This window comes from Phoca vitulina, unplaced genomic scaffold, assembly GCF_004348235.1.
Source record: "Phoca vitulina isolate PV1807 unplaced genomic scaffold, GSC_HSeal_1.0 scaffold13, whole genome shotgun sequence".
Lineage (NCBI taxonomy): Eukaryota > Metazoa > Chordata > Mammalia > Carnivora > Phocidae > Phoca > Phoca vitulina.
In genome coordinates, this window is record NW_022589716.1 from 30,109,177 (window position 1) to 30,129,399 (window position 20,223).

Genomic DNA, 20,223 nt, shown 5'->3' on the forward strand with positions numbered 1-20,223 from the left:
ATCTAACTTAATGAATTTCACAGAATGGCTAGTGATCGGCCCACACTGATGGAGAACACTCCATTCTGATACCATTACCCCTGCAGGAAATGCCCTATTTGACTTCTTAGAATTAACTGATCACATTTTAATGATGGAATTAGCTAAAACCAATTTAATAAAACAAAACCACAGCTGGGGAAAAAGAAAAAAAAAAAAAACACTATACTAAACAATTAACTGGATTTCCATGAACGCTACTATATTTCAACATGCAGTAGGAAAGTTTCAAGATTCTCCACAGTAACAACCCTGTGGTTATAATAAACAAGGGCCACGTCCAATAATCAACATCCATAGACACAAAACAGAGGAGTCTCTTTCAGATAACAGATTTTGGAGGAGTTTAAACATTACTCTTCAAACTGTGAAATTCCATCATCTTACAGAAACAGACTCTATAGGTTCGTCATTTAGTTGGTAGTTTCAACAAGTACTCCCTGGAAGGGAAAAAGGCAAAAGGATTCTAAAGGCTGTTATTATACTGATATTTGGGTATCCTTGATTTAAAAAAAAAAAGAAGAAAGGAAAAAAGATATTCCATGTAAAACTCACAGATGTATCAAAATCTAGAAGTTAGTATCTTTGCCTTGAAAATAACACTAGCTTCATTCTGTTCAGCTTAACTTCTAACCTTAGAATCATACAAGGTAGAATAGGAGAATATTTTAGGTGCTCAGTCCTTCCTTACAAATAAAAAAAAAAAACAAAACCTGAGGCCCAGAGAAGCTGAGTGATTCCCATTCATTAACTGAGCCAAGACTAGAACAAGGTCTTCAACTTCTAACCCTGAATTCATTCCACTCTAGCACATTGGTGTGATTAGCATAGTATTTACAGTGTTTCACTTTAACCCTATTGAATCACTCCCACATTGAAGGTACCCCCTTTTCAGCCAAGTACTCAGAGAAGATTTCTACAAATGACCCCAGAGTTTTAAAGAGGTGACTTAAAAACTCATCTGACACACAGAATGGTAGGAAATTTTGCATATATCTGACAAAGGACTAGTATACAGAATGCATAAAGAATTCTTACAACTCAATAATAAAAAGACAACCCAATTAGAAGATGGGCAAAATCTATGAATAGACATTTATCCAAAGCAGATATACAAATGGCCAATAAATCCATGAAAACATGCTCAACATCATCAGTCACAAGAGAGATGCAAATCAAAACCACTTCATACCCACTGGGATGGTTACAATTGCCTGAGATGGGAGAAATTAGAACCCTCATACACTGCTAGTGCAATGACTTTGTAATTGGTGCAATGACTTTGTAAAATGGTATGACACTTCCTCAAAAGGTTTCACACAAAATTATCATATAAACCGGCAATTCCAGTTGTCAGTGTAAACTCAAGAGAAATAAAAACCTACATCTATATAAATGCTTACACATAAATATTTATAGCAGCATTATTCATAACAGTTGAAACGAGAAAACAACTCTAATAACCATCAATTAATGAACAGATAAACAGCATGTGGTATATCCATACAATGGAGGATTATTCACAGCAATAAAAAGGAATGAAGGATTAATATATGTTACAGTGTGGGTGAATCTCCAAAACATTATGGTAAGTGGAAGAAACTAATCAAAAAATACCACATACTGTATGATCCCATTTACATGAAATGTTGATAATAGGACAATCCATAGAGATAGAAAGTAGATGAGGGATGTCTGGGAGCTGAGGTGGGGGAGCCCTTGGGGAGAAATGGAAACTGATTGTGAATGGGCACAGAGTTTCTTTTGGGGATGACAAAAATGTTCTAAAATTGATTGTGGTGATGGTGAACTTGGAACATTGTACACAAAATACAAGTGAAGTTGTAATATTCACAGCTCTGTGAATCCCCTACAAACCACTGAATCACAAACTTTAAAAGGGGGAATTATAGGATATATGAATTGTATCTCAAATGAAGCTGTTTTTAAAAAATATCTGAATCTGTTCCCTGTTCCAACTCACCACGTCCCCAGCTATTGGCAGGACCATGTCAGCACACACAGTGCCTGTTTAAGAATTATAAAAAGCTGCCTTCTCTGGGCAAGACAAAAAGCCACCCCTTCTTCCATGCTGACACGGCCAGACCTGGAGCAGACTGCACTGCTGGAAAAGGAAGCCTTGGGTGGATTTCATCCAGGAGCCCTTGGGCAGGGCATGGCCTGCATAAATATGTATAACACATTTGTGACATGCTGCTCATAGATCACTCTATTATTATCAAAACAGATGGAAAGATTATCTTTCAGGTGACCTATAGTTATGCTATCAAACTGTATGGTTAAAATTACAGACTCATGACCTTCCCACCTCCTCCTCCTCCATCCAACCCACAAAATACCCTACTCCTCTAATGTTGCTTATCTTGGTGAAGTGTACCACCATCGAGTCAAGCCTCTGAGAAAAATATTCCACAGCCCTCACATCCAATCCCTCACCAAGTGATACCATTTTTACCACAAACTCCCCCTCAACAATCATCAGCTGTGTAAACACCGGTAATAATTTCCTATTGGTCTCCTTGTTGGCATTTTTAATGCCCTTCAATCAAATTACTACAGAGAAGTAAGCCATTTGATCTTTATAAATCAAAACATGTCACCCTGTTTATTGGCTGCTTGGAGTAAGATAGCTTATGTGAACTTGAATGATTTATCCCTGTGAATACTTCTGTTAAGTCACCTCATACCATTCTTCCTTCACTGGCCGCAGTGTGCTGACCTTCATTCCTGTCTAGGTCATAATGAGCTCTTTTTCACTTCATTTTCTTTAAGGCTTAAAGAGTAAAGACTGAATTACAGAAATTCAAGCACCAAAGACAGATTATGGAGAAAGGGGAGGCAACTGGTTTTCCTTACAGTACTGTCACAGTTAGTGTATAATTTTGTATTAATTTGATGAAATTCTATTCTCCAATAGGCCCTCAGTTCCATGAAAATAAGATCCTTCCCAGAATGCCCAGCATCTCATAAAATGTCTAACAATAGTAAATATTCAATGAACGCTCACTGAATAAATGGATGAACTCTGGTCATAGAGTTTCAGTAACCTCTTTTGGTGGCTCACCCCTACCATTATAAAATCTAAAATGAAAATGCTTCCTTTACATCTGGAAGCTTTGCTATCATGATTGGGCCAGTTGATTATATTATGGACCCATGTAATGAAGATCTCAGTGATAAAGATTCCAAGTCCAGCTCAACCTCAATAGTCCAGATCAAGCTATACTATCCAATAATTCAACACAAGAGCATGTCCTAGGGAAGATTCATATCAATATGCTTTCTAGAGAAAATGGATTGGAAAATATTCTGATTAATTCAGACATGTGGGTCATATGTGCTTCAACCACGCCATCCTTCTCATTCATATATAAGCATCTCAAAGACATGAGAATCAGTGGGTACACACAGCAAACTCAGTGGAAATTTAGATTAAGATACTTGTCTATGGAATCTTCTCAACCAAGATTTCCCCCAAAACATAGGGCCTGAAAAAATACTGTCATATAATAAATACCCTTAGATATGCACAGTTATTTTACAAACTAAAACTTTTTTATGATTCAAAAGGCAAAGAAGAAATATATTCCATTTATATGGAAAAGCACAAAACAGACTGAGAAGTTACTGAAAAACTTGACTTCTATAGAATGTTGTTTTAAAAATCATAACTTTCCTATGTGACTGAGTTGAAGAGTATTTGACTAAAAAGTTTTGCTTTGCTTTTTAAATTCATAAAAGCATGAATGGTGTACTGATAAAGTTACAGCCTTTTGTTTTAAATTTAACTTGTTTTTAGACCATCAGAGCAAAGCAGCTTTGAACTTCATCAAAGTCATTATGTTCAAAGATGAAATTTATGTTTTTAGCTGCACTATTTAGTTATGAGAAATAGCACTGCCTATAACTCACAGCAAACTAAGCTCCTACTAATTATAGCACAACAGTTTAAGCTAATTAGTCTTTAATGATTTTTCTTTTCAGATACAGCCAGCAACTCCGAGTTTCATCCTTAAAATTTTCTACATTTGTTTAATCTTTCTTCAAATTTATTTTCACTAGCCTCAATGTGCTTTTAAATATTATAATCTAAGAAAAGTGAAAAATGTACTACCTCTTCTGCTGGTAGAGGAAGGAGCAATCCTTTGTAGGGGCAATATGGTCAATTTCCCATTTTACAAAAAGACTGGATAATGTAAGAAGAAAAAGCAAAAAAAAAAAGGAACTCTGGGCTCAGGAGACACACTGTCTTGTTTCTTTTTAAGAGAATGAGTTAGCATCATTTACAATCCAGTGCGATCCTTTTAATTTCAGTGTATCTGCTCTGAGCATCTAGGTTAGAGGTCACTAACTGGTGACACCTGAGCTATATCTGGCCTTTAGACTTGTTTTGTTTGATGCAGACAGAATTGGCCCATGCAGTGTTCTCATAAAATAATTAAGTTTAGTCTCTAACATTTAAAAAGTTGAGACATTTCATGTAAAGAATGATGGATTCTGGTTTATCTTGAAAAGTGATTAGCTTTGCTAACAGTGTTCCTGCATTTTTTCATTTGTTATTTCATTCACTAAACAAACACTGGGTGAGTATCTAGTAAATTCCGGGCACTCTGTCAGGCTCTAGATAGAGCAGTGAAAAACACAGTCTTTCAATAGAGTAAGGGAGATAAAAATAAAAAGATGTTCAATGTCCTATAAGGATCAAGGATATGGTGAACATATGGAGAAGTGAAAGGATTTGTTTCTCCCCTGCCTGTTTAGGAATTCACATTAAAACAGTGACTGGATGAAGTGAGCAAGTGAGCAAGCTGTACAGATCTGACAGAAGCCCTGAGGTGAGGATGTTCTTCGCATAGTAAGGAAGGACAAGGCTAGCGGGGCTGGATTCAAGGACACAATAAGAAGTGGTAGGAGATCACATATGGGAAGCAGGATAGGGCTTTCGGAGCCAAGGTAATCAGTGACATTTATTCTAATGGGAAATCGCTGGGGGTCTGAGCAGAAGAGACTGATTTGACAAGTGTAGAATCACTGCTTCTTGGGTGGAGAAAAGAACATTGTGGGCACTGGCAGGGGTTGGGGGGGTGGGGGGCTGGCACGAGGAACAGATAGGAAGTAGAAAGCTACGTAAGAAGGCTAATGCAGCATGCAAGGTGGGAGGTGGACAAGACTCGCATTCGAATGGTAGCAGTGCAGGGAATGAGGAGTGGTCAGCTTCTGGGTATACTTTGAAGGAAAACGAATAGGATGGATTGATGAATAACGGAATTCACGTAATGTGGAATGTGAATAACGGAAAAAGAGCTCAAGGATGACTCAGCTTTTGGGCCTGAACAATGCAACAAACATATCTTTTTTTTTTTTTTTTTTTGGTGGGCATCAAATGAATTATTTTTTTTTATTCAAGCATAATTAACATACAGTCTTATATTAGTTTCAGGTATACAATATACTGATTCAACAATTCTAGACGTTATTCAGTGCTCGTCACAATGGCAAGAAAGGAGAACCCTAAGCTCACCTTGTCTCACCAGTACACCTAAGTAACAGCCACATCACTGCAACTAACCCAGAAAATAAATGTGTCTTTTATCAAAATGGTGAACACTGGAGAGGAGCAAGGTTACCAGGAAAATCAAACTGAGGGTTCTAGAGGGGAGGGGGATGGGAGGATGGGTTAGCCTGGTGATGGGTATTAAAGAGGGCACGTACTGCATGGAGCACTGGGTGTTATACGCAAACAATGAATCATGGAACACTACATCAAAAACTAATGATGTACAGTATGGTGATTAACATAACATAATAAAAAAAAAAAGATTATGGTTTGGAAATAAAAGTGTGAGATGTCTACTGATATCCAGAGGAGAACTGGCAGGTGGTTATTTGAGCCACAACTTTGGAGGAAAGATCACGGTTGGAAGTATGAATTTAGGAGTAAATAAATGACAAAAACTGGGGAACTGAGCAGTCAGCACCCCTTTAGAAAAAGCATGCCATCATCTCTGGCCCATTCTACACCTTACTACCCCTTACTGTTTACACCAAGCTTGTTTCACTCATTTACATTATCTTCCTAAGTAACAAAATTGAATAGAAATATAAAAAAGCATAAGAAATAGGAGAGACATCTAGTTCTACAGATTGCCTTGCACTGTGGGTTAAAATACAGCAAAAATTAAGTTGAATGCAGAGCTGGGCAAAAAAGTAAGCTGAAAAGCAGAGCAATTCATTCTAGAGCTTATACTCGGGTTGCCAGGACAGTGGAATGAGGATGTGGGCAATGAGAGCATTAGGCTTGGCAATCTGGGAGCTTCGGTTGAACTGCCCGTGTGGAAACAGGAAATAAGGTTTGGGGCCTAGGAAGTGGCCATTGGGAAATAAGCCCTTTCGTACACAGGTGCACACCTGCAGGGCTGCACTCATGGCTAAACCCCTTCATGCACCCAGGGAAAGGACGAGGTAGTTAGCTTGTCCTTCTGGTTCTCCGTGGGTGAGGCTCTGGTGGGGGTGGGGGTTTGCAGGACATAGATACTTCAATGAAGAATTCACAATGTGGGACCTACACCTCACATAGTGTGGGATTTCATATGCAGTTAACATATAGTTAACCCTCATCATTTGTGAATTTCGCATTTGTAAATTCATCGACTCCCTAAAACTTAATTTGTAAACCCCAACTCAGTATTTGTGGCACTTTTGCCATCATTTGAAAACATGCATGAAGTGGTGAAAAATATGAGTCACATCATGTGCACATTCCCAGCTGAGGTTGAATAAGCAATGCTCTGCCTTCTCGTTTCAGCTCTCCTACTGTAAACAAGCATCTTTTTTTCCTGTATATTTAGTGCCACGGTTTTTGCATTTGTGTGCTTTTTGTTGACCTCACTGCTTCAAATGGACCTCAAGCATAGTGCTGAAATCTATCTCGTGTTCTCATGCGTACGGAAACTGTGCTGTGTCTTATGGAAAAAAAAAAATTGGTTTGTTAGAAAAGCTTTGTTCAAGCATGAGTAATAGAGTTCCTGACCATGAGTTTAATGTTAATAAATCAACAATGTACATTACATTTCCTTCAAAGTATACCCAGATTCCTTTAAACAGAAACATACATAAAACAAGGTTATGTATTGATTGGTTGATGATAATGTTATGACCAGAGGTCTGCAGGAACCTAACCCTGTATTTCCCTGAGGAGCAGTGGTTCAATATTCGTTAATTCAGTGTTAACAGTGACTTTATAGAACATAACTACCATAAATAGTGAAAAGTGACTGTTTGTGTTGGGCTACATAGAACCAATATATTAAAATAAAATTGTTCCCAGGTTGGTTATATCCCTGAGGTTCCCGGCAAAAGCAATAAAACTCCTTAAACCAAGGCTAAGGAGAGTCTCATGTTGGCCTGGGAAAGTAAAACTTCTACTAAAGATCATATTCACGTCTAGGGGCGCCTGGGTGGCTCAGATGGTTAAGCGCCTGCCTCCGGCTCAGGTCATGATCCCAAGATCCTGGGATGGAGCCCTGTGTGGGGCTCCCTGCTCAGCGGGGAGCCTGCTTCTCCCTCTCCCACTGCCCTTCCCCCACCCCCCAGCTTGTGCTCTCTTTCTCTCTCAAATAAATAAATAAAATCTTTTTTAAAAAAAGATCATCTCCGCCTCTGAAAAACAAACTGAGGGTTCTAGAGGGGAGGGGGGTGGGAGGATGGGTTGGCCTGGTGATGGGTATTAAAGAGGGCACGTTCTGCATGGAGCACTGGTTGTTATGCACAAACAATGAATCATGGAACACTACATCAAAAACTAATGATGTAATGTAAGGTGATTAACATAACAATAAAAATAAAAAAATAAAAAAAGATCATATTCACATCAAAAAAATAAACATGGGAATATTTTTATATTCCCAACAGATCACAGGTTAACACTGGCAATATCCTGAGCTAATAAAACATTGTGAAAGAATATCTAAATACTTAAGACTTTAAACAATTAAAAGAATAAAGAAAAAATGGGGTTGCATGTCAAATCATCAGGAAAAACAAGATGCTCTGAATAGAGAACAGGAACATAGAAAAAAGAACCAGACAGAATGTCTACACAGGGAAAATACATCACTAGAATTAAAAACTCAAAGGATAGTTTATTTTTTTTAAGCATACATGTGACATTTATAGTAATTGGTGATATAATGGGCCACAAGTAAACTTCATATATTTCAATAATACATGTATTATTTCAATGGATAGTTTAATGGTAAAGTAGGCAGAGATTACTTAGTTATGTGCAGGCTGGAACTAAGTAAGTAACTCTGAACACCTCAAAGAGATGTGGAGATAGAAAACATGACAGGCAAGTTAACAGATACGCAGGAGAGAATGAGAAATTTCAAAATATATTCAAAAGGAAACCAGAAGGAGTGGAGTTGCCATGGGGATAAACAAATCTGGAAGATACCTGCTGAAAATTTTTCAGTTGCCATAAGACATGCATCCCAAGATTCAGGAATCATACCCTAGAATTATATAAAAATGACAACAGCTGATCCCTGTACAGCATGCATTTTGTGCTGGGCACTGCTCCGGGTGCTTCACATACTTTAGCTCATGTAAACCTCACACCTGACGAAGTAAGTTCCACTGCTCATCTTTGCTCTACAGATGAAGAACCAGAAACACAAACAGGCTCAGGATTTGTCCAAAGTCACATAGCTGGTAAGTGGTGAAGGTGGGATTCGAACCCACGAAGTCTGGCTCCAGTCTCAGAGTGTCTGTAACAGTATCTTTTGCAGTGAAATTCTTTTTTGAAGAACAAGGGCAAATAGACATACTTTCAGGCCAATGGGGAAAAAAAAAGATAAAACAGTACTGACCACCAACAGAAATATACTAAAAAATTTCTAAAAGATAAGGATCTCAAAGAAGAAAAATGAGCCCAGATACAAGAAAGAAGGTGCACAAAGCACATAGTGAACATGTGAGTACATCTGAAAAAACACTTGATTGTGTGACATAACAATAAGGCTTCTAGAGAAAACACATACATGTCTAATTTCTCTCCTCCTCTGAGATACTCCCCAAACCAGGACTTACTTGTGGTACAGAGGTATTTTTTGGAAGGCCCAAACTCACAAAGACAGGAAAACAGAATAGCAAAGTGCAATAAAATTGTAGAAGGCAGAAAACAGAAGTGATTGGTTAACTGGTTTTGCAAAATGGGGAAATAGGACTTTTAGGCTCATAGTGGAGAAAAGCCTAGAAATGAGTAGATTTGTGGGCGGAATCCTCAGAAAGCTTAGGAATGGGGGTAGCAGGCACATCTGGAAATGGAAAGGAAGTGCAGGAGGTGATAAAATAAGAATTTTAAGCAGCAGATACCCAGATCCTGTCCTCCCCTACAACCAACAGAGGAGAGGCTTATTGTCTAAAGGGGTAAAACACAGGATGTCTTGACTAGACATTACTCAGCAGATCTTGTGACATATATTGTGAGGAAACAGGCGGATTAAATAAATATATGCATCTTGGACACTGTAATCCTTTAGGCCTCTTCTCCCACCAGGCTCCCAGAATACTAGTGGTGGCTACTGCCATCCACAGGAGAAGAGCAGATTGTTTTTCCTTCTGGGGAACCTGATTTACCCAAAAGGGAAGAACTAAAAGCCCTGATAGTAAGGGCTCCTAATGAAATTAGTGACTATCGTTAACCTCACAATGACAAGGTCCACCATGAAAATGGAGATTTATGTTAGGGTTTAGTTCCCTACACCTTAAGTCTGTGCAAACAACCAAAAATTACCAGATGTATGCAAAAAAAAAATTCTTATTTGAAAGATAAAAACCGACCAGCATAAAATAGAAATGAAGCTATTTGGGAAAAACACTTTATATAGGGGAAGTATTTAAAATATAAAGGAAGAAAACCATCACTCAAAACGTCATATGTATATGAAAAGGTATTACAGCTATTAAACTAGAAAAAGATATAAAGAGGAAATTTAGAGTACAAAAAGTCTCTTAAATTGCAAACATAAGACAGCATGTATTAAAAACTCAGTAGAAATGTTCAAAGAAAAGACCTCCAGAACAGATTTCAAGAAGATAAAACTGACAGAGTATTTGATGCATCTCAATATCTGAGAAGACATTGAGAAAACTAGCCAAAATTTTAGATGACATAGTATAAAACCACAGAAAATTAAGAAATTAAAAAAAAATAAGATTACTAATTTGTGGGAAAAGAAAAATTATGCACAAAAGAAAAAATAATTAGTAATTATGCTTTGCTACAAAACTCAGCTCTGAGTTATCATTTACAAAGTCATCATCATGGAAACACTGAATACTGACCTATTTCAAATTTTGATCCAGTAAAATCCTATGATAACATGCCCTATATTAATGCATATTCAAATATTAATCAACTGGCAATTAGCTTCTTCCCAGCCCCCCAGTTTCAAACAAAGGCAGGTGAAATGTTTATTCACTGTGGAGATTTTGATGAGGGCTGGCTCTAAAACTGACTGGCTTGTGCTCATCTAAGCTCCATCCAGTAAGAGTACAGTAAGTGGAATAAAGTGTAGATTTCCCTATTTTTAATTTTGTGCTTTTGTAAGACTTACGACTTTAAAATGCTATATTTCATAAACCTCATAAAAAGGCAACCTCACATCACTGTGGTGGCAAGATGGTGGTATGAGACTGTTATAGCATCGATTATCAGATTTGATAGTCAAGTAATGCTTAAAACTAAAAAAATCAAGAAGTAGCAATAAAAGCAAGTTATTTATTAAAAAATGAGATAAATATCACAAGAGCCAAAGAGTTGAAAGTAGTTTCCTCTAGGAAAGGAGAAATAAACAGGATATGGGCAGAAGCCTGCAGTTTTTCTTAAAAAACAAACAAGCAAAAAAAACAAATACAAAAAAGCAAACAAAAACTATGTAGAAGTTTGTACATGCTTACATTATCTATTTCTGATATAAAAGAAAAACTAGAAAATAAAAGGAATAGGATCAGTAATGTCTAATTCATGGCATTAAAAATTTCAATAAAAATACTGGATAACAATAGTACAGTATTCTGGAGAAAGGCAATACAGTTGAAAATACTGCAAAGTCCTCCATTGTTAGAGATATTAACTGTAGACTTTGTTAGGCATGCATACTGAAACTTCTAGGGCAATTACTAGAAGAAAATAAATAACGTGTCTAACTTTCAGTGTTACTGAGAGGGGAAGAAATTCTTAATCAGTCCAAAGGGAAGAAAACAAAAAAATCAGAATATATTAATAGAGCAATATCAATATATTAACACCTAAATTCTAAGGCAAACAATTTATTAGGGATAGTTGGTCATCTCATGTTAACCAAAAATATTCCTATTGGAAATTTTTATACATCAATAATTCACTAAATATACAAGGCAAAAATATAGAAATATTAGGATAAACAGAAATCTATCATTGTATGAAACTGATTGATTAGATAAAGCATCAGTAATGAGATATACAATTTCAGCAACACAATTAACAAGTTTAACCCAATGAATATATGGAGAACACTGCTCTGATCAATGAGGAACTAAGGTAAGAAATCAGTAACAAGGAGTGCCTGGGTGGCTCAGTCAGTAAAGCATCTGCCTTAGGCTCAGGTCATGATCCTGGGGTCCTGGGATCCAGTCTCATGTTGGGCTCCCAGCTCACTGGGGAGCCTGATTCTCCCTCTGCCCATCCCTCACCCCACCCCCACACTCCCTCTGCCCATCTCCCTCACCCCACCCCCACTCATGCCTCTCTGGCACATACATGCTCTCTCTCTCAAATAAATAAAATCTTTAAAAAAATAGAAATCAGTAACAAAAGATGTCTAGGAAAACTCCATTATGTTTGGAAATTCAAAAACACATATCTGATAACTCACGGATCCAAGAGAAAATCATAATGAAATTATAACATTTGTAAAACTGAACCATAATAAATATGGTATATGTCAAAACCCTGGTTGACAACTGAAACTATGATTTCAGGAAAATTTGAAGCCACACATATTTGTGTTAGAACAGAAGAATGGTAGGAAAATAACCATATAACTTAAGTGATTAAAAAAAGAAAAATGAAATAATCTAAGAAGTGGGAAAGAGCAATGAAAAGAAAATGAACGAAATACAAAGATTCAAAAGTGAACAATAATGCCAAGTTCTGACAAGTTTGATTAAAAAGAGTTCTGAAATAATACTTAGAATGAAACAGGGAATGTACATATAAAGCAGAGATAAGAATGATAATAAAAGGAATGTTTTGATACAACTTTTTGCCAATGCATTAGAAAACATAAAATTCCTAGAAAAACCACAACTTTGCATAAAGAAAAAGATCATATGATTCACTCAATAGTTAAAATATTTCCTCAGTGAAAACTCCAAGTCCAGATGGTTTTATTTGTAAGTTCTACTTCTTATTTAAGGAACAGATAATTCCAGTATTTCTCAAATTTTTCTAGGTGCTATAAAAATAAGAAATACTCTCCAGCTCACGTTTAGAGGTGAACATAACTTTGATACTAAAGTTAAAGAAAGGACAGTATAATAGAATATAAAAAGAAAATCTCCTATATGAATATATATGCAAAAATGCAAAATAAAATACTGGCAAATACCTACCATCCACTTATTTAAAAAACTTACATAAAAGCCAAGATGAAACTAACCCAGGAATAGAAGGTTGGTTTATATTAAAAATTGTTTACTACATTAACAGTTTAAAGAAGAAAAACAGCATGAATATCCCAATAAAAGTAGGAAAAGCACTTAGACATAAAGCATTCATGATAAAAACTAACCTGGAGAGGATCTGCCTTAACTTGATAAGGAGCATTAACAAAATCTATAGGATGCATCATATCAAATGGTGAAATGTTACTCTTAATTCATTTTCTTTAAAATCAGAAGCAAGATAGGAGTATCTACCATCAATGTATTTAACACTATATTAGGCTAGAGAAAGTGCAGTCATATAAAAAGATATAAAAGATGCAAGAGTTGATAAGGAAACAGAAACTCTCATTATTTGCAGATAATATAATTCTCCAAAAACGTTCAAAGAAACCAAAGACAATGATCATACATTGCATTCTGGGTGGTTAAGAATGGACTCTTCAATCAACTGGACTGCTAAGTTGACTTCCCATATTAGAATAAAATAAATGAGTACTTCTATCTCACATGATATCTAAAATCAATTCCAGATAATTAAAGACTTAAATATAAAGAGCATAACATTAAACTTTTATAAGTACATTTAGGAGAATGTCTTTACCACGTCAGGATAAGGGAGAAAAATTTTTAAACAACTCGTAACAGAACATAAGGTATAAAGAAAAAGATTGATACTTTAATTCAAAATTAAATTTGAATTAAATTAAAATTTGTTCATCATTTGACAGCATCAAGGGAAAAACAAAACAAAACAAAACTAGCCACTAAAAAGAAGATGATTAATTGAAAGTGTACAAAGAAATCCTGCCCCCCCCCAAAAAAACTAGATCACAGAAACATTAATGGTCACCAAACATAGAAAAGGAGCTTAACATCATTGTAACTGCAGAAATGCAAATTAAACCATAGTGAAATACAATTTTATATTCACTACATTTGCACAAATTTAAAAAACAAACCACAAGCATTGGCAAGGATGTAGATCAAGATACTCACAAACATAATGTTGAGGGGACAAAAACGTTGTTGATGTATGCATACCGTATGATGCCATTGTATAAAAGTTGAAAAGATTAAAAAAGTAAAATAATTTAACATGCTATTTAGAAAAATACACATGTGTATTCAAAGGATTAAAAAACACATTTAATTCAGAATAGTGAATACCTATTGAAAAGGGAAGCGAGTAAAGGAAATGTCAGGAGGGTGAGTTAGCACGTAGGTTTTTTTTTTAATTTTTTATTGTTATGTTAATCACCATACATTACATCATCAGTTTTTGATGTAGTGTTCCATGATTCATTGTTTGCGCATAACACCCAGTGCTCCATGCAGAACGTGCCCTCTTTAATACCCATCACCAGGCTAACCCATCCTCCCACCCCCCTCCCGTCTAGAACCCTCAGTTTGTTTTTCAGAGTCCATCGTCTCTCATGGTTCGTCTCCCCCTCCGATTTCCCCCCCTTCATTCTTCCCCTCCTGCTATCTTCTTCTTCTTTTTTTTTTTCTTAACATATATTGCATTATTTGTTTCAGAGGTACAGATCTGTGATTCAACAGTCTTGCACAATTCACAGCGCTCACCATAGCACATACCCTCCCCAATGTCTATCACCCAGCCAATCACCAGTTTATTTCCTGAGATTAAGAATTCCTTGTATCAGTGAGGTCATATGATACATGTCTTTCTCTGTTTGACTTATTTCGCTCAGCATAACACCCTCCAGTTATAGCAGCAATGTCCACAGTAGCCAAACTGTGGAAAGAACCAAGATGTTCATCGACAGATGAATGGATAAAGAAGATGTGGTATATATATACAATGGAATATTATGCAGCCATCAAAAGGAATGAGATCTTGCCATTTGCAACGACATAGCAGGTAGGTTTAATTAACTTCAAATGCTTTAAATCTAGGGTGCCTGGGTGGCTCAGCTGGTTAAGCGACTGCCTTTGACTCAGGTCATGATCCCAGAGTACCAGGATCGAGTCCCACATCGGGCTCCTTGCTCAGTGGGGAGTCTGCTTCTCCCTCTGACCCTCCCCCGTCTCGTGCTCTCTCTCTCTCTCACTCTCTCTCTCAAACAAATGAACACAATCTTTTAAGAAAATTCTTTAAATCTTGAGTGGTAGCTACACAGACATTCTTTACAATTTCTCCATGCTGCTTGTACATGTAATATAATTCATGATTAAAAATATACTGCAGCACAAAATGACCAAAATAAAAACATTTTAATAAAGAATTATAAGAAATTCAGGAATAAGACAAATAAAACTAATTATTAATAAAGCAAAGATATTTGGGAATTTGGAGGTACTATCCTAACTTGCTGTGATTGGAATTAAGAATTTGGAAAAACATTTTCAAATATATTAAGCAAGTATCAAAAATTATACAATGTAACATAACAGCAAATAATTGAGAAGGCCTGTAACTCAAACATTGCATCACTTTACATTATTTCTCCCTTCCACAAGTTTCCTAACTGTTGTATAAGTAACCTACTAGAAGGGGTTGAGAATGACTACAAAAAGCAGACTTCTTAAATTATGAATGGCCTTTCACTTTGATTTTATTACAAACACTATTTTCAAGCAACTTGAAAATTAAGATGAAATTTCTTTGCATTTTTACCAGCTTTAAAAGTGGTATATTGACTATACTTTCATTTACTCATTTATCCATGAAGCACAATTTAAATATTTTCTTCATGACGAATAGAAAGAAAAGTATTACTAAGCATGCAAACATAATCAAGAGAGGAGACATATAGTGAACAATTAGGACATTTTTCAGTGTCAACATGTTACCCTCCATTTGCCAGCAGCAAAAGACAGTCAAAATTCCCCTGAAGTCACGAGCATCTTACTTGATCCTAATTCCTTCTTCAGTTAATATATCACATTCCTTCAAAGCTGCCAAGTTAAAGCAGTGCTCTCTTATAACTGGTAATTTTGAAATCTCTGATACATTAAATATCTCCCACTTCTTTTCCCACTGTCCTTGGTTTCTTTACCAGAAACCTATATCTCAACTATATGAATTTAAAAATACATTTTTTACCTTTCCAATCTAATGTGGCATTAGGCTAAGAATACCCAAAATTCCTTCCTGTAACTTCCCAAAAACACTTATGAATTGCCCCCACCCCTGCTAACTGCAAAAGCAAACCAAGCCAAAGAATCTCATTGTCCACTAAGACAACTAAGCAATCTCATGTCCAAGCATCAGAACAAGTAAAACTTGTGAGGCAGATGAAGAAAGACTGTGGGGAAACCTTAGGAACTAAATGGAACATCCTGGGTTTTCTTTATGAAAGATGGAATTCCCAATGAAGGTCAAAAGATACTTTGTCTCCCATTCACAGCATATATCCTGATAAGGTGCATCCCAAGTAAGAAAGTCAAAGACAGTACCAAACAAACAAACAATGGACAACTTTTTTCAAAGTTTTTAGTGGGTGTGCAAAGACTGAAAGGTCCGGTCACTCTTATGCAGGCCCATTTCTCAGGGATGTGTCTGAAGAGAGCAAGCTGGAGGGATAAGGTAATATCTTCCTCTAAGCTGAAGAGCAGCTTGCTTACTGCTTGCTATAAAAGAGGTGGGGTCTCTAAGCCCAGTGTTCCTCAGCTGTGGCTGTGGCATCTATCCCAGCCATATCTTATCACCTCTGTGGGACTTGAGGGCAAGGGGAACTGCAGCATGCTGCTTGCTGTGCCGAGAGTAATAACGCTTTTTGTCACGGACCCAGGAATATCGTGTCTTCTGCTAGCATCTGTGAAATTGCAGCAAGCCAGCTTATTAGCTTGTAAGTAGGGTAAATAAAATCCCAGACTTAACAACTTTATCCCATTTTGCCTATAAAGTCCTGGCTAGGAAGTAGGGGAAGACTGGAAGAGGCATGATGTAGTTTTAGAAGTATTTCCAAACAAGCCATTCTCTCTATGAAGGATAGTTATTTATACTTCTTCAGATATTACAACATATCAAGAATCTGTAATAGAAAAATACCACTGTATAAAAGAAGTAATGTATTTGGTGAAAGACTCCTAAAATAGGGAATTCGCGTGGGAATTGTACATTCTCCTACGGATCTGAGAAGAGAATCTGAGCTCTTCATGTAGAGAAGCAAGCAGGGCCAAGGGAATTCCCTGACACTACCTGTTGATAAAGGTGGGCTTTGGATAAAATTTGCTTTAGAGTGCACTGAAAATATTAAGCATAAAAATGAAAACACCAAATGGGAGTAGGAAAAAGACTGCCTGTAGATCCAAAAGAGCATTTCAGAAAACTGACTGTATCTTCAAAAGAAAACAAACAAATAGATGTGGCCTCAGTAAATCAGGAACAGAAATTCATAGGAAGGAACAGCATGAGATAAAGAGTATTTCAAGAAATAGGACAAAAAAATCCAAGATACAGAGTATCAGTGCTTTTTTAAAATACAAATAAATCACACACAAAACTAAAAGATATAAAAGAAGGAAAATTTCCAGAACTGTGTACAAAATATGCAAGTATGATAAACTAATTTTTCACCTTCTAAGCAAAGTAAATTAAAAGAAAGGTAAATCTAGCTGTTTGCTAGAAATATGCATGTTTTTAACTAAAGGGATGAAGAAAAAATGATCTCGTACGCAAGCAACACGAGACAAAAAAAGAAAAAACAAAAACAAAAAAGGAGTTGGTGGTGAGCTCCCAAGAAATAGAAGTGATTCTGACCCCAGACTTGTGTTCAGCAACACTAATTCCAGAAGACAACAGAACACCACATTGGAATTCTTTGGCAGTTTGGGATCCAACCTTCGCACCAACCAAAAGGTGTCTTCATACTTAAGTCAATATAATGACATTCTTTAAAATGCAAGAGGATGAAACATAGTTATATTTTTAAATGTAACTTATTAACTGTTAAATATTTAAAAATTGAGAAATTAAAAAAATTAGAATGCAAGAATGGGAAGAGGTCTTGTGGCTGGCATTGCAACTAGGTAAAACATTGATATCTGATAGACTCTGGTAAAATTCTGGTTAAAAACAATATGCATATATAAAATTATTCATGAGAAAAATATTATATGTATACTTTTTATATACATACACACACGCATATATACATAATACCTAATAATGCCCTGTGTGTGTGTGTGTGTGTGTGTGTGTATGAAAATGGCATATGTATGGAAATGGCGTAATAAGAATTTAAATCAATGACCACAGAAATCACCAACAGCAATGTATACAGTAAGGGGAAAAAAGGGAACTGAACTTGTTTAAAATGAAAAATAATTTAGATTTAAAAGTATGGCTACTAGAGAAGTATATACAAAACACCTTGGTAAACATACAGGCAAACTTAAATTTGCATAATATAAATCTAACATCTAGCTTTCAAAATACCCAAGGAAGATACAGCTTTAAATCAGAGAACCAGAAACACTGTTCATAGGGGAAAACAAAGTGAAAACAATGGAAAGAGCAAATAAGTATGAAAAACAGAGCACACAGAATATTGTATCAAAAGCAAAACAACCATCATCATTATAAAACAGAAAGCTACAGAATAAGCCATGCATTAAATGACACATCATCAATTTATTAATGGCTTGTGGCTGTGGAGAGAGAATACTACCACATTATAAGAACACATGCATTCCAATTTCAGAATTACTGAGGTATAAAGAACTAAGAAACCTCAGAACCAAGATAATCCTGATAATGCATTACAGAATACAAAATATACAGCTAAAACAAAGGAAGCGACTATAGTAAGAAGAAACAAAAAGTAGAAAGTAGTCAAAAGATATATCAGGAAGATAAAAACTAAATGAGGTCTCTGGTCCCTATTCTAAATTCCCTGGAGAAAGAAAGTGATTTTCTCAGGTTGGGCCATGAGTTCACCCAGGTCCAATTAACCCTGGTACAAAGTTGGCTTCCAGAGCCAGGCCTGAGTGAGGGTTACCCCGAAGGTTATTTTGAGCTGGGCCAAACTGCAAGGGAGGTCGACAAAATGTCACATTCTTTTCTTTTTCATTGTCCTTGTTCCTTAAATATTTTCAGATTTGTCAGATATAATTCTCTAATTTCAATGCTCTCTGAGAGCAAGGACCATGTCTAACAATTCTTTCATTTTCTTTTCAGTTCAAATACAATATAAAACACAGGGTGGCTACTCAACAAACATATTCTTAACTGGATTCTTTTTCCTGTCCTAAATAGAATCCTTACAAAAATAGTAAAATGGAAAACATACCCACACACATTTTAAGCTCTGATTTGTACAGTACCTAGAGATCCAAAAGATCATAGTGAATTGTTCCCTCAACCTATTTATTCAATTAATAAAATCCACGTATTGTTTCTGAAATCCAAAATGACCACACAAACTTAGTTATTTTAAACGTTGAACTTGCTGGACATTATGACCATAAACTTACAGGCAAACTGGAGTTTAGCTTCTCTGCTGACTATTGTTCCAAGTGAATTTGTTGCGAAACACTGGTAACTTCCTGTATCCCAATTTCTGTTGGGGTTAATAACCACAAGATTTCCTCCATTCAACTTATAACGATATTCCATACTCAGATTAATATCACTTCCATTCAGCTGCCATCTGTAAAACAAATGTCAAGGTTTTTCCCCTCTTAGTATATTTAAATTAAAAAAAAAAACAAACTACATTATAAAATCCACTTTAAACATCACCTCTCTTATAAATGAAAGGCAATAAATATATTATTCCACTGTGACGTATCTGAAGCTCAAACATGGCCCGTTTATCAGAAACAAAAGGTTCAAGCATAGTAGAAAGCACAACAGAATAGCATCTAAAAGTTAAAGATTTTTCACGATTTTCTGAAGAGGTGAGAATAATTTGTTCACCAGGGGAAAAAGAAGGCTAGGTCTGTATAGGCAGAGATGAAGTAGAAAGTGGAGGTAATTACCTCATGTACTTCAGGCCGATCTCATGCTGCCGATGAAGGGGGGAAAGAGCACACTCCTTTGATTTATTCAGACTGACTGAGCACATTTAATAAATTAATTGGATAAGTGCTCAACTATCCATTTCAATTTGTCTGGGTAAATACCCATCCCTGAGGCACTCTCCACTCTTCTCAGCCATCACAATGCTATTTACTAAATGGTACACTGCGGTAAAAAACCCTAAATGCCACCTAGGGGGTCTCACACAGTAAAGACACTAACCCCAGAGCCATATTTATCAATGGGAAGCCAGAAGAAAAAAGGAAAAAGAAAAGATGCTGGGTTTTAAACAAGAGTTTTTAAACAGAAAAACCAGGGTTCTTTTTTTAAAGATTTATTTATTTGAGAGAGAGAGAGAAGGAGAAAGAGCAGGGGGAGGGGCAGAGGGAGAGACAGAATCTCAAGCAGACTCCCCGCTGAGTGTGGAACCCGACAAGGGGCTCAATCTCATGACCCTGAGATCA

The 20,223-nt window shown here is 36.3% G+C and overlaps 1 protein-coding gene across 4 annotated transcripts in view; it reads right to left on the bottom strand.

The window, feature by feature from the left end:
* The window catches only part of CNTN3 (contactin 3), a 331,836-nt gene that overhangs the window by 192,599 nt on the left and 119,014 nt on the right, over nucleotides 1-20,223 (bottom strand). For all 4 annotated transcript variants that reach the window (XM_032411781.1, XM_032411779.1, XM_032411780.1 and 1 more), the window contains one exon: nucleotides 19,213-19,388. In XM_032411781.1, the coding sequence (XP_032267672.1) occupies nucleotides 19,213-19,388 (176 nt within the window). The remainder of the gene's footprint in view (nucleotides 1-19,212; nucleotides 19,389-20,223) is intronic.